Raw genomic sequence first — 15,903 nt, forward strand, 5'->3', positions numbered from 1 at the left:
GGGACCGTCTCGAATCCGACCGTTGCAGTAAAGGCAGCCAGTTACTAGGCAGACACACTCCGATCCAATGCAAATTTTCTCGACACCCGAGAGCACGGATCTGCTAGGCGTGTAGGCGAGAGATGTCCATCCTCTTACAGGACCAGTCCTCCACTCGTACGAGACAGAGCGTCGTTGGTAGTGGTGCCATAGGCGTCACCTAGAGTCTTACCCGTCCAAGGGAGGAATGGAAAAATAGCTTCTTGCTAGATTGGAGTTATTACGTACTCCCAAAATTTTGCAATTAAAATGGGTGGGCAAATTATTGTGATCGCTTGTCCGAAGTTTGAACAAAATGAAATCATTGAAAAACAGAGTTTGACCAATTTTGATTGAGTCTAAAAGGCAGAGTTTGCTGGGTCAGCCTCGTTGACAACTGTATTTAATTTTTGTAATTTATTTCATCTTCCAAACCGTAAGCTCATTATTAAGTATATTCCTTTAAACAGAGACTTATTGGTTTATACAACTGTGTGTAGTTATTTTTAAATACGTTATGGGGTATAGAATTTTATAGAACGATTGTAAAGTGCTATTTATAGAGCTTCGAGGAACGCCTATGGCCCAAAAATTGTATAGTAAGGTGGTTGAATCGGGGCACCCATTGGGTAAGTCTGGGAACACATTTGCCTTGTCTATGGTGGCGCCCATGGTTGGTACACAGGGCCAGCACACATCGTGGTAGTTGATACACGGTGCCTATTGGACGACTCTGTAGGTACATACGTACGATTCTGCAGAATCACGTGCAACTTTCCATATCGAGGAGGTTTATAGCTGCGCCTCGGTAGTGGGATAACCAGGGGCGCCTACACGCGTTCGACTTCGACCGCTTCGAACAGAAGTGGTCAATAAGACAAACATCCGCGAATGCGAGACTGCATTCGTGAAACGTGAATGCCAGGAGTACCATCGAAGAAAAGAGATGTTCTCCTCTCGCACGAAACACGTAGAAACACTTCAGATGGAGCGTCTCGATACACGTCGTAGGTATAATGCCCAAAGCAAGGCTATACATATAGAGCCTAACAAACGTCATTACGATTTTAATAAAACTTTACAGAGATTTGCAGAGTGGTTAAAAAAGAGAAATACGTATATTTCTTTAACGGTAATAACTCAAGTTTAAAAGGTGTAAATACCCTCTAAAGATTCAAATGCTATCTTAAAAATTTGAACATACGAGAACATTTCTTAAACAAATTCTTTTTTCTCTAGAAAATCGGGAAATCACTTTTAAAACTACAGAACGAGTTTTATTTTAATTGTAAAGTTCAGTTTTTTCTTTTCTTTCCTATTAATTTTGTCTACTAAAACGTATATCACGTTATTTTTAATCAAAAAGTATGCAGAATTTGTTTAAAAGACTTCCTTGTATATCAAATAGTTGTGAAGATAGCAACAGAGTTAAAGGGTAGTTGCGCTCTTTCAATTTGAATTACCGCCATTAAAAGAAATGAGTGGGGGGGGGGGGGGGCTTGGCGACGCTTCGCGGACATTCCTTATAAGGAACTCAGGATTTATGCGATACGAATAGAAGTTAATTTTATTGTTTTAACAAGAAACTCGTATGTAACTGTTCGACCACGGCAATATCTTCTATAGCTGTGTATACCTGTTATTATTGCATTATGGTAATTATAAATTTAGTTACTTACGTGAAAAGAGAAGATGAAGTAGAATTTGGAATGAAAGGTTACGTAAATATTTTCGGATTATTCAATGAACCACGTATATGTAAATATGCTGGTATAATAATTTATTATACGGCATAGATCGTACAAAAATGATAGTTGACTTTTGCAAACTATGCACATTTTGCAATGTACATTTTCAGTGTCACATTATACATAATATCTTACAATATATGTACAAGATAAATAATTAAATTTACTATTTATTGTTAGTTACATTCTAAATTAGAGTATAGTTACTTTTAAAGTTCAGACATGTCTAATAAAGCATTTAAATGCGTCGGCATCCAATTCATGCCATTATGGCAAACAAATAAAACATTTCTATCTATGTAAGCTTGGACATTGCCTACCTTATAAACTTGTTTAGCTTCTCTATATCGATTTGGTATAGGCATGAACAGGATACCTCTTTCTTCGCATTTCTTTTGAACAAGGTCTTTGAAACCTTGTGGTATTTGCGACGCCGTTCGAACTGCTTCAGCAAGTCTCTGTAAAGTACAAATATGATGTTATGAAAGTTAAAAAAAAAATGTTATTAAAAAAGTTCTAATATGATAAATAGCCTAAATTGTACCTCCATTCTTGGTTGTGCAGTTGGTGGCATCTGTGATATGGTAGGTTGAGTCCTTTCTAAGCTTGTTAAATATGAAACTTGTTCCATTGCGCCTGGTTGATGACTTTGTGGTCCTGTAACTGCTCTATTCATCATATCCAATGCTTTCTTGAAGTGTTCTGTAAATTAATAAATTCCATACATTTATGAAGCAGTTTGTATAATGCAGATTGAAATTGGTATTAGATCAAACACTCACCTTTCACTAAAGGTTCGGCTAGTAATTTTTCATTTAGCATGCCTTTCCACCCCATATACCAATTTGTAACTTGATCGTAATTAGGGGAGTGATTTAGCCAAAGAGCCAAGACTTGTAACCATTTGGGGAAGAAAAATTTGTCAAGCAACCCTGCCATTATGTGAGATGGAATTAACTCCTTCCATTCATATACCCAATTCCACTGATCCAAATGTTGTTGATGTGGATTAATAACAAATTCCGAAAGTGCTATTTGCAATTTTGGTATTATATTTTTCACTAAAAAGGCCTCCATATCTCCTTTTGCAAAGACATTAGACCATGGTTGTAACATTAGTCTAGCAGATCTGTCAGATGGATGCCATCCACCCAATGCAGAACCTAATTTACGTCGTATTATTGGATATATTAATGTATCCAGTCGAGTACCTGTAGCAATATAAAAGTGTTGTTTGTTGGACTTTAAAACAGGTATATTTCTACCCCCCCCCCCCCATCTCATTTCTTGAAACTACTTAGAGCATATGATCTTTTATTTACGCGCAGTCGACTTCCGATATTTAAAAACGTACGTCAACCACTAATAAAAAGTTGAACTTTTATATTTATATTTTTATAAAAAAAAAATATATGTATCCAATGAGAATGAGTACAAACATGATCCCATTAGGATTACTTTTAACCCTTTCCGCTACTTTAACAAGTCTGATTTGTGATGAAGATTTTGGCCCAAACATTAGTTCCTATCAGTACGCCACAAAAGTCGGTCATGATTCTTATAATCTCTGTTACAAAGCAGTTTAGCATCAGTCTGGTCTGTTTACTGCGCGTTGACGTCTATCGTTTGGGCCCGGATTTCGTCGAGCTAAATGCCACGGGAAGGGATTAATTACGTACAACCCGATGCACAGTATTTGAGATATTGTCGCGAATAAGATTAAAATAGAACTCATTTTTTCGGAAAAAATCTCGCTACTCCATTATAAATACTCCCATGAAAATATGATGAAAAATATAAAATTTTATTATTATTAGTGGATGATACATTTCAAGTGTCAAATTGTATGTGCGCGCAGTTCGACCTAGATCGAGACAAAAAATATCGATAAATCGAATCCAAACAGTATGGAATCCTAAACAGTGTCCGTCGTTTGTTGTTAGTCAAGAACTCCAAGTTTCTTTTGAGAATACGTTATACTCACGTAATAATGGCAGCCACGGATGAATCCACGTGTGAATCGGTACCGTGTCAGTAAGGGGATTCCATTCTTCGACTTCCAAAGTAAGTTTCGGAAGAATTAATAAATCTAGAATATTTTCTAATATCCAACCTGGAAGCAATGGCATCCAATGTTCGATTAATTCGATGAGTGGCTCTGGTTGTCTACACGTCCACTGTCTAAAATCGTAATAAGTAAAGGTTTTTATAAAGGATTGCTTCGTTTTTATACTTATGGTTTTAATTATTTATTGTAACTTGATACATACTGTATGGCTCCTCTAATTGATGGCATCCACGCATTCCAAACAAGTTGGTCGTACGATTGCATAGTTCGCGATTGAAGGGTCGTAGCGCCGCTTTCTAAAATACTTTTCCATTGTTCAAATAATTTAATGGGTTGTTTCGGTTGCATTATTGGATTCCAACTAGTCAAACATTCCTTTATTTTTGGACCAACAAAACTGCTAGCCAATTCACCAAGTTCATACATTTTATATTCCTCATAATATTTATCTTGTAAATCTTTGAAAGCTTCTGCAGTCTCTTGTAATGACATCTGATTTGTTTCATCCATTAATCTGTCCACAATATCGAGTACGTTTTCTAACGTGTCAATGAGCTGACCATGTTGGTCTATAACTTTTGATAAATTTTTTTTCTCTGCTTCTAATGCAATTACTCTATCATTCAAATGCCGCGTTCGTCTGTCATTTTGTATAATATCTTGCTCGCACATGTCGACAAGTATGTTTAAATTATGTTGGAGCTCTGGCAATGCAAAATTATGTTTGGATTTTGTATCAGTAACAACGACACTTTCATCTGGTCGTTGTTGACCTCCAGCAATTGCATGGTATCCACTTAAAATTCTTTGTTCAGGGCCAGTCATATCTATAACTTTAACTCTGCTCATTTCGTTAGATGTCCTTACTTTCTTGCTGGGTTTTAGTTTTCCATCCTCTAAAACCTGATCAACGCTTCGGTAAACATATTTCACTTTCTTCTTAACCACAGTACTATCTCCTTTACGCCACTGAGATAATTTAGCTTTTGAATCTTTTCCTTCTTCTATTTCTTCTTCCTTCTTTTTATCTGCTAATTTTGGGCCTTTTTCTGGGCCATAAGCACCAATTGCGCCTCTACCTTTTCTCAAATGGGCTTCTACTGGTGCACTTATACCTTGTAATTGTTTACCTAACCCTTTGCCAGGTTCAAAGCCCATCTAAATTATTAATAGATTAATAAATATACTTTTGTAATTAGGGGTGTGCGAGAATCCCGACTTTTTCGGGAACCCCAAAAATTCGAGAATCTCGAAACTTTCAGGTACCCGTCCCGATTCCGAAAAAATTTCGTATTCCCGACCCGACCCGATTTCGAGTTCTTGCACACCCCTATTTGTAATGTTTGAATAAAAGATTTAACAATTTATATGTACCTGTAATAACAGCTTAGCTCCAATGCCTTTTGTATGAACCTCCCAACTGCCCATTCCACTTTGTATTAGTAAGGGATTTACTTTACTTTTCTTTTTACGTAAACCAGCAATATCTCCATCTGTGTTTAATGAAAAAGATGAACGTAACGGTGCCATACTTGGTCTTTCATCTTCTGAGCTACAAACATAAAATAGACAAAATATTAAAATATTCATGTACATAGTATTAATACTAAATTAAATTTCTTTGCATTAAATGCATTACCTTGAACTATTTGGAAATTCTCTTTGCAATTTACTTGTATTTTCATCACTGTCATCGTCATCTTTTTCCTCTGTCTCATCTTTTGGTTTTCCAGCTTGTTGTATGCCACCTGCTACAAAATTTACAGGGGCTGTATAGTTTTTAGGTCCCTTGTCAAAAGTTTTAAATGATGGCCTAGCAGATAATTCTTCTTCATCGCTATCATCTGCCCAAATGCCTGAAACAATACTTGTTTGATTAGCGTTTAAAATCATTATCTTAATTAAGTGTAAAACACTGGATTAGAATTTTTGAATAACGTAAAGTAGATTAAAACAAAATTTTTACCAAGCATTTGTTGTTTCTTTGTTAATTTACGTCTAGGACGATTGATATTAAATTCATTGTCAAGATCGTAATCCGTAATTTCAAAACTTTCTACTTCGTCTTCCGACATCTTTACAATATTTATTAATACCGTGTATGAAATAAATTCCTAATAGTATTTATTATATTGAACTTAATAAGATGTAAACAACACGTACAAATAAATCAAAACAATAGGTTGACTATCAAATATTGAAGGTTAGAAATGTTATTATGCGGTTTACTTCAGATTACAGTGTTACCATACTAACAAACTTCAGTCTACTAAATGCAAGTTCATAGTATTGCAATATTACTTCATGATAGCTTTATTTTATTTTTTAAATACATGAAATAATTAAAAGATGTTTATATTTTGATAGGAAACATCATCAAAATATATAATATTAAAGCATAAGAATAATAAAATGAATGTTTTAAATACATGAAGTATACAATTTTATGAGCTTTCGGCTATCGGATAATAAATTTACGCAAGGGTTGAAATTAAAGGGCAATGTTATATCATTGTCACTAATATAATATTATAGAGCCACAATATAATGTTGTGGAGTTCATTTCGAAGTGCCATTAAATAGAATCATTTTTATAAAATAAAAATATTAAAATTCTGTATAGAATATCAATGAAATTAAAGTTTGAAAACAAATCTCCAATATAGAAAAGAAGCATAATTCCCAGATGTCGCAATCTAGTCGCGATACGCGAAAGCTCGTAGGTTGGTAGTGCCGCAAGCTAGGGTTTTGCAAAAGCTACAAATAATTTTGGGTAGTGGCTTTGAGTAACATCGTAACCTTACGACGCGCGACAGATACGGGTTATTATATGTTATTAATGATTTACCGGGGGTTTTGAACTAATCCGTATCTTATCACTGCCATTTTATTGTACAGATTAGTGTTAGTGGTGATCGTGCTTGTGCTGGTGTTTGCTTTGACCGGTTTGTTGTTACATCTACGTTAACAGGAGTTAATCTGACAATGGGAAACGTTCACACCTGTGGCCCAAACGAAGCTCTCGTTGTATCAGGTATGCAAATAAATACGAAGTACATGTTTTTTGACAATTTGGTCAAGCGGTGCAATATAATAACCTAGAGCTGCCACGCTTGATTCTTTTTTGTAGCTTTTACTTACACTACCGGCTCCGAAATGTTAACGTTAACAATTAAACATTTTTCATTTTGGAAGGGTTCATTTTTATATTTGTAAATATCTCTAACTCAAATAATATTTACTTGGTTAATACCACTTCAATGTATTTGGTTATAGTTTCATATATGTTTGCATTTCACAACTTATGTATGTGTAAATAGGTTTTTCATTCAGAGTAATACTCACAAGATTCTCAGAAATTATTCCTGATTATTTTGTAATATTTAAAAGCTTTATATTTGTATGTTAAAAATATAAAAAATACATCGTGCAAACAAAAGTACTATTATTGAAAGAGGAAGAGTAAATAGTTAAATATTAAAATACATATTATAGTGTCTTGAGTATTGTTTTATTTATTATTTTGCATGCAGTGGGAAAAGAAACAGTAAGAACAATGTGATACATTATCTGTATATGTTTTATAATTAAATTTGGTAATAACAAATCTAGTATGTTTCAAAGTAGATTAGAGGGAATTAAACTAGTCATAAGAATACTTAATGGTTTTAGAAACATTTTGTCCGTATTATTTTTAAAATGTACTAAGATTTTAGTTTTATCCGTCATATTGATAGAGATATTAAAGGAACAATGAATTTGGGCTAAATAATCTCAAGGTGAAATTAATAAACATATGTATACTCGTGTAGTCTAATTCAGGCAATTGGGAATAAGATCATAGGGTTAACAATCTATATACGTACATGTTAGAACAAGGATCGTTAATGTAATACTTTGATAAAGAAAGAGTAGACAATGTGTATAATTGTATTATTTTCTTTCATGTATATTTACATTTGCATACGTTTATCAGATAAATGGTGTTGACAAAACAAATTTAATTTAGTTCATATGCAATTTATAATCATATACATTAATGGAAATTATATTTATTTATATGTGTAGGTATGCATGCATTACTGATAAATATTCAACATGTTTTCCATTATTCGTGACATTTGATACACTCATAGTGATAAATGTGAATATTTTAAGTATAAAATCTTATATACAAAAATTTATTCCTTAACAGTTTTCAATTAAGTTTAGTTAAAGGAAGTTAATAATTGTAGAAATAAAGCCTAATTTACTCCTATTAAAGTCAAATTTTTGAGGATCACAGGAAAAATGATAAATAGAACTGTTTATGAATTTCGGAGTTCCAAACGTATACATTTTGATTTTTTTTTTCATAAATTTCTTTGGATATATTAGAAACGCGAATGTGATTCGTCAACTATTACGAAAATAGTAGAGATACCAACGACGCAGTCCTTCGATCGCTCATATTTTTCTTCAGTTTTACGCGGAAGTGTATGAAAGGAAAGGCATGACTCATCCCTCGTTTTACGTCATCATTGATGAACTCGCTGCATGCTTCTACCCTTGAAGTTCCCTTTTATTAGAATGAACAACGATGTGGGTCACTCGTTTGTTGTGCAACGTGTCGTGCACGCAAATAATTTTATTATCACTCATCTAATTAATCGAGCAAAGATACTGTCCTCCATGACAGTACTGAATTACGCGACTTTTAAAAGGAACTATTCTAAACATCGATGTATGTTGTTAACATGTCGCCTCTTTGCAAAGAATAGTGACGCAATTAATTATTTTTCTGAATTAATAGTTTAACGACTAGCTTAACTAGATTACTTTCATTTTAATAAAGGGAAACTTCTAAATAACGGAAATGATATATTTATACATTTCAAGTTTTGTCCTTATCATACAGATAAATGGTATCTTGTCTTGTCGTGTGACTAATATTTCCTTTTATTTAGATAATAAACTGCACAGTTCAATTATTGACTTTTAATATTTTTAAGTAACATACAATTTTTTGTACGAGGTAAAATTTAAAGTTACGGAAGGCTTTTAAAATTCCATATTTTGAACATAAATAACGAAACAATTTTTATTCGTACAGTTAAAGAAATACCGATGACCGTGAAATCTTGAAGAATATGACTGAGATGTCATTTTGTAACAAAATTTCTAAGATATCTCGTACATCTACAACCTGTAGTTAGCTCTGTATAATTAGTTTTTTTGTGTTATTAATTATAGTTGGTTACAGGTACAGTTATCCATAATAATTTTATATAAGTATATGAGTAGAAAAAAGAAGTTTATTTATCTTAACAACGCTAGATGATACAGCTAGTTTTTCAATACGGTCATACAATTCACATTACGATTCTATTCGTCACTATATTTGTTTTTCCTTGTGTAATAAAATGCTGGTTTGGACCAAGGAGATTTAAAGAAAAAATCCTACCAATCGTTTCTTTAAATCAAGTAATATCTTCGTCCAAAACTTCTACCATCAAAGGCAATAAAAATGTTAATAGTTGTCCATGATAAAAGCAACGTCTATATACAATCAGACTTATGTTCCAAGTGTCTTAACACATTGACTGCCGCCCACGGGTGACATGATTTTTCACTAAGGAACTACAGAAATTAATTCTCAAGATTAGGTGTTAAAGAAAAGTTTCCAATTGTCTAAAAACAAAGCTTCGTTCTCGCGGACAATTTGAGGGATTCGATATGGCAGTCAACGCGTTGATCGATAATTTCCACAAATGTGATCAGTATCAGGTTTTCCATAAGGAACAATCTTGAGCAATTCTTTGTGGCAGCAGGATAGTCTAGGTATCTTATTCGCAACAAAGCGAGGTTTTCATTTCCAAAATCGTTTGATCATATCAGCCGCCTTCTCTCCGATCATATAAATGCCCGCATTCACGTGACCAGTGGGCATCATTGGCATGATTGAAGCATCCGCCACTCTCAGTCTCTGCACGCCGTGTACGATCAGTTGTGGATCCACGACAGCGTAAGGATCGCTCTTAGGCCCCATTTTAACCGTGCCTATTTCGTGGTTCATCATCGAGGGTATGTGCTTGATGGCGCATCGCCAATAGTCGTCGCTAGCGAATTCGAAAGCTCTGCAACCAGGAATCTTTATATCGTGCAATCTGGTCCCGTATTTCTGGAAATGAACCGTCTTCGAGACGTTGATCGCGTGTTTGATCCCCTCGAGAATGATCTCTAAGTCCGCCGGATGCTCGAAGAAATTCGGGTCCATCTTGGGCGGCTCGAACGGATCCGCCGATCTCAGAGTGAGTCTACCGATGCTCCTGGGATTCTGGAGGATTGGCCATATCGACCACGCGTCCCGATTCTCGATCGGCTTGTAAACGGTGTTGTAGAGCTCGTCGGATATCCTGAGTGCCTTCTTCAACGGCACGCCTCCGTCGGAGTGCAGCGATCCAGACGCGAACAAAAGTTCCACGTCCGGTCTGCTGTCGGGCGCATACTTCGTTCTGATGAACGCCAGAGCTTCCGCTCCTCCCGGAAGCGACATCAAGCCGCTCCTATTCAGAATATACTGCACGAACACGCCTGGTCTTGCTAGCCTGTTTTGCAGCAACGACACAGGTTTGTCTACCAAGAAGGTCAATCCGAGGAAACCAACGTGCTCGTACATGTTGTATCCGACCTTTGAGTCTTGCACCACCTCGATTCCCAGCTCCTCCAGGTGATCCTTGGGACCTATTCCAGACAACATCAACAATTTCGCGGAGTCTATAGTTCCGGCCGATAGAATCACTTCCTTGGAGCAGAAGACCTTCTTGGTCCGATTGTTCCACATGTACTCGACCCCGAACGCGTGCTTGTTCTTGTCGATCAGGACTTTGGTAACTATTGCCCCGGTGACGATGTTCAAGTTCGGTCTGTTGACTCGAAGATAAGCCTTCGAGGCGCTGCACCTGGTTCCTTTGTCCATCGTCGCTTGGATGTACGAAAATCCGATCTGGTCCGCGCCGTTGTAATCCACGATCTTGTAACCGAGTTGCGTACCAGCTTTCAGAAAAGCTGTAGCCAGTTCCGTGTGGTACGGAACGTGCTGAACGTTTAGATAGCCTTTGTCGCCGTGGTACGAGGAGTTCTTGGTACCTGAACACAATCGTGTCTAAATATAATAGAGAAGCTTTTACAAAAAAGTACTAAACAGAATTTCCATAGGACGTCAAACAAATTTATTAAAAAAAACGAGTTTTTAAGAAAAATCAACAGGGTGCTGAAATTCGGCGAAAAACAAATTTCATATCGGTCTAAAAAAATTATTTTCGATTGAGGGGGTCAATTACAATCATTTTTGGTGAATAGATATATCCCCGAAATCCTACCCACTTTCGAGAAAAAAATTCGAGTAGGTGTGAAATTTTTCGACAAAATTAAAAAATTTCAAATCGTTCTAAAAAAATAATTTTTAGTTGTGGGAGTCAATTACAATCATTTTTGGTGAATAGATACACCCCCGAAATCCTACGCACTTTCGAGAAAAAAATTCTTTACCGAAAATATACTATGTGACCGGAAATGTTTCTATAACTTTTTAATGAAGCCTCAATCAACAAATTAGTATCCTTGATTTTCGTCATATTTTGGCCTCTAGAATCTTTCATTAAAATTTTTTCCAGGGGTGGTTGAACACCCCGCATTTACGAAGCACAGATTTAACAGTATTCCCGTCATTTAAATTATTAGTTACAATAAACTAACAGGACTGTTTTTGAATATTTATTTTTATAGCACTATCTAGGAATAGAAAGTACTATTACAGCGTAATTTATTTTCAAAAGATCAAATTTCTTACATTTTAAAAGGGTATATTTATAGTACGCACTGTACAAATTGTTTTACCGATTCCACGCGGCCCCCCCCCCCCCCCCAGTTGGAAGGGATAGAAACGTTCAACTTACGAATCGCGTCCGGGTTCATTTCACGAAACATCGATGTACAGAAAATAATCGACTAACCTGGTACGTCGAATTTTTCGCTCTTCTTGTAATAATGCAACACGTCGTTGTAAGACCAGCCCTCGTTGCCCAGTGCGGCCCAGATATCGTAATCCAACTTGTTACCTCGTGTATGGATCATGTAATTGAGAGTACTCGTACCACCTAAAGCCTTGCCTCGCGGCCAAGAGCATTGTCGATTCACCATTCCCAGGCAGGCGTTTCGTTGAGGCTCCACTTTGTAGCCCCAGTTGAAGTTCGATAATTGAAAGTAACCCACGAGGATTGGGATCTGGTGGAGCAGAGTCTCAGGTCCACCAGCTTCCAGAAGGAGGACGTTCCATTTTTTGTTCTCCGAGAGACGATTGGCTAGCACGGAACCAGCCGATCCGGCGCCTACGACAATGAAGTCGTATCTCTTGTTATTGGGATCGATTCTATTTAAAACTTCCGGCGACGGTCCGTAACTCCTCATGGCGTCCAAGAACGATTCAGACTTTCCGTAATGGATGAGGCAAGCCATTAACAGGAAGATTCCAATGTAGTTAGCCATGACGCTGCAAAAGTATTAGTTTTCAATTATAAAATAATTTTTATCGGTGCTTGGTTTAAAATTAATTCGAACGTTTTGGAAGAATTAGTGGTCAAAAAGTTTCAAACGATTTCGAAGTAATATATTCAGATATACAGATATACCAATTTGTTGATGAAGGCTTTGTTAAATAGTTATTAACGTTTAAAGTTCCGACCGTATTGAATTTTTTTCTCGAAAATGCGCAAGATTTCGGGGGTATGTCTATTCACCAAAAATGATTGTAATTGACTCCCGCAACCGAAAATAATTTTTCCAAAACGATTTAAAATCTTTTTTTTCCGTCGAAAAATTTCACACCTTCTCGAATTTTTTTCTAGAAAGTGGGTAGGATTTCGGGGGTATGTCTATTCACCAAAAATGATTATTATTGACCCCCGCAACCGAAAATAGTTTTTCCAGAACGATTTGAAATTTTTTAATTTTGTCGAAAAATTTCACATATTCTCGAATTTTTTTCTAAGAAATCAGTAGGATTTCGGGGATATGACTATTCACCAAAAATGATTGTAATTGACCCCTGCAACCAAAAGTATTTTTTTTAGAACGATTTGAAATTTTTTTTTCGTCGAAAAATTTAGGCAGCTACCCCCCGTCGATTTTTCTTAAAAATTCGTTTTTCATTTTTAGTAATTTTATTTGACGCCCTACAGAAAAGTTGTCTAATACTTTTTTGTAGGTACCCATGAGCTCTACTTCAGAAAAAAGTTTTAATGAGATATCTTTACTATTGTAGGAGTTATGGCTGTTTGAAAATTGGACCAGTTTTAGGGGGTTTTTCTCATTTTGCAAGGTCAAGGATCAACTTTTCCAATATTTTTAGAATTTCTACATATTCTCCACCAAAATACGCGTAGTTTGCTTTTTTAAACATTAAAATCGTCCAATCCGTTCAGAAGTTATGATGTTTTAAAGATTCGCATGAAAATTCGGGCAGACATTTCTGGCCAGAAATTATATTTTCGGTAAGGAATTTTTTTCTCGAAACTGAGTAGGATTTCGGGGTTATGTCTGTTGACCAAAAATGCTTGCAATTTACCCCTGCAACTAAAAATAATTTTTTCAAGACGATTCGAAAGTCTTTTTTTTCACCCTAAACTTTCAGCACTTACTCGAATTTTTTCTCGAAAGTGGGTAGGATTTCGAAAGTATGTGTATTCACCAAAAATGACTGTAATTGACCCCCGCAACCGAAAATAATTTTTCCAGAACGATTTGAAATTTTTGAATTTAATTGTTAATAACTTTTTAACGAAGCCTCCATCAACAAATTGGTATTCTTGATTTTCGTCTTATTTTGGCCTCTAGAATCCTGTATTAAAATTTTTCCCAGAGGTGACGGAACACCCTGAATGTTTGGGATATTTAAACGAGAAGATAGATCTATCAAATAAAAATTGTTTCACTTTAGCATAAAATAAATTTCTTTAACCATTTTTTGCAGTTTCGGATAAATACGATCTCTTAGTAGCTAGAATATAAATTTGAAAGAGAACAGTGACAAATTTTCGAAAATAGGGTTGCTTTAAAGTTAACGTCCAAGCATTAAATTTATGAAAACGTTTTCGATATCATTAAACGGTATTCTTCTAAAAATTATAATATACAATATCAAAGAGCAAATCATTACGATTTTTCTAACGATTTATCGACGTAAATTATAGTATTGTTTAATCATCATATAATTACACCGAAGAAATTACGCGTCTAAGCGTGAACTAAGTATTTAAATGTTATTTCCTACCCGAGTAACCGTAATCTTTAACCTCGTTAGACACGTTTTTCATGTACCATTATTGTTATAATTACCTAGGAATGAGAAGATAAAGCGACATAAACGATAACCGTTAAGGCAATTTCACAATTCTCATTACCGCTTCGAGCAATAAGGGTTCGCGTTTCAGCCAAAACCTACCTCGTCCTTATCTCATTCGTAAAATCTCTACAGTTCGTATTATATCGGTTCCACAAAATTTATCAACAATAATTTCGTGCTCGATATTCAAATTTTTGAGACTTTATAACGATGGGCGTGTCCGTAGGTTCCAAATCTACAAAATTTTATCAGTGGATATCACAGTGTATCTCCTCGACATTTTACACATATAATCGCGCGAAAAAATACGAACGCACCATAAATTCCGCGACGAGCAATTTAGAATGGTTTCTTGGTAATAACAGCTTTATTATGACCGAATCGCGCACGCACGCTTTCGCCACTGCACCTAATCGCGGTATGTGCTAGTCGCACCATACGTAGAAGTCAGCCACAATCGGGTACATTTTCATTCATACACCGAACACGTTACGCAACTAGAAAACGAAACACTCTGCAACAAGTATCGCGATACATTTTATTATTGTCAGCCTATCGAGCTTTGTTCGAGACTCGTTGACTCGCTGCTGCTCGAATCGAAGATCGAACGCGTTCGGTTTCGACTCGTTACTTTATCGTTGGAATGCCGTCGCGACAACGGTGGCCGTTATTAAATTGTTGTTACCATTCGTTTTCGATCGCGGTGAGTTAATGGCAGGCTTCCAGCGTCGTCGGGGAACAAATGATGCGTGGCGAGGCTGCCGAAACTCTTTCCAAAGTCCTCGTGTGTCCACTTTCCACTTCGAGATCCACTAGAGAAATGCGCTTTCTCGCTGGCGTTCACGTAATACTTAGAGGACTTGGGTAATGTTATTTTGTACCCCGTCGACCCGTCCTTGTGTTTTCTCTATTATGGCGTGCATCTGTTTTATCTCGCTCACGTTCCACTTTTATACTCGCAACATTGGGACACCGTATGCACGCCCATACGCAATGGCACGTAATGTGGAATTCAAAGTTTGGCTAAATGTCAAGGAACAGCTTCTTTATCAAATAAAATCATCGTCTAAATATAGAAATATTGAAGGTTCGATGATTGCATTTGTCAAAGAATTCTCTGTTATTTACTATGGAAAAGTGATTTAACCGTGGATGTAGAAATCGGGTATTTCCAGAAGACTGTTCAAAACAAGCTTTTGTTAGAAATAACAGAAATGTATCAGTTGCTCGATGGCAGTTTAATAGAAAATGTATGTACATATATTGGAATTTTACGAAGCAAAAGTTTCGAGCAGAACGTGTTTTTACGATAGAATAATTAATACGTCAAATTTGCATATATGGCGATTATAGAGTGGCAATCTCTTCCGATTTCTTACGTAAAAAATCTCGTAGAAAGTACGCCATAGCTTGTAATCAATAATGGTGGGGATAGGACGTGTAATTAAATATGCACATAATAGTGTTCTACATGTATGTATTTTCTGACAATTTTTTATTTTTACATTTTGGATTAGTCGTCTGGAAGATGTCGATTTACCACTTTTTTTAGACAATGATGAAGCGAATCGATTCACGATTTATCGTTTCAAACGGATTCACCCTTTTTTTTAACCTTTATCTCCTTCACTTTTTACTTATTTTAAGTGTTATTGGCCTTTTTAGTGATTATGCACGCGGTCTCGAAA

At 35.9% G+C, this 15,903-nt stretch overlaps 3 protein-coding genes across 4 annotated transcripts in view; 1 reads left to right on the forward strand and 2 right to left on the reverse strand.

Moving 5' to 3' along the window:
* Positions 1-1,802: 1,802 nt before the first annotated feature.
* Positions 1,803-6,043, reverse strand: Sip1 (septin interacting protein 1). The gene is made up of 8 exons (XM_076768358.1): positions 5,801-6,043; positions 5,474-5,690; positions 5,209-5,386; positions 4,037-4,992; positions 3,751-3,947; positions 2,549-2,977; positions 2,311-2,468; positions 1,803-2,224 (listed from the first exon to the last, which is right to left on the reverse strand). The coding sequence occupies exons 1-8, from the start codon at positions 5,907-5,909 to the stop codon at positions 1,976-1,978; spliced, it is 2,493 nt and encodes an 830-aa protein (XP_076624473.1). The 5' UTR covers positions 5,910-6,043; the 3' UTR covers positions 1,803-1,975.
* A 536-nt stretch (positions 6,044-6,579) lies between these two features.
* The window catches only part of Flo2 (flotillin-2), a 148,858-nt gene continuing 139,534 nt past the window's right edge, over positions 6,580-15,903 (forward strand). Inside the window, exons 1-2 of the mRNA XM_076768380.1 lie at positions 6,580-6,656; positions 6,733-6,868. Coding sequence (XP_076624495.1) covers positions 6,820-6,868 — 49 coding nt within the window. The 5' untranslated portion in view covers positions 6,580-6,656; positions 6,733-6,819. The remainder of the gene's footprint in view (positions 6,657-6,732; positions 6,869-15,903) is intronic.
* Positions 9,111-15,598, reverse strand: LOC143343459 (glucose dehydrogenase [FAD, quinone]-like). Of its 2 annotated transcripts, none has more exons than XM_076768377.1 (3): positions 14,901-15,598; positions 11,829-12,364; positions 9,111-10,962 (listed from the first exon to the last, which is right to left on the reverse strand). In XM_076768377.1, the coding sequence occupies exons 2-3, from the start codon at positions 12,358-12,360 to the stop codon at positions 9,683-9,685; spliced, it is 1,812 nt and encodes a 603-aa protein (XP_076624492.1). In that variant the 5' UTR covers positions 12,361-12,364; positions 14,901-15,598; the 3' UTR covers positions 9,111-9,682. The 2 variants fall into 2 exon arrangements, with proteins under 2 accessions (XP_076624492.1, XP_076624493.1); XM_076768378.1 differs by having other exon boundaries at positions 14,315-15,598.

Source organism: Colletes latitarsis, chromosome 7, assembly GCF_051014445.1.
Source record: "Colletes latitarsis isolate SP2378_abdomen chromosome 7, iyColLati1, whole genome shotgun sequence".
In the NCBI taxonomy this organism is placed as follows: Eukaryota; Metazoa; Arthropoda; class Insecta; order Hymenoptera; family Colletidae; genus Colletes; species Colletes latitarsis.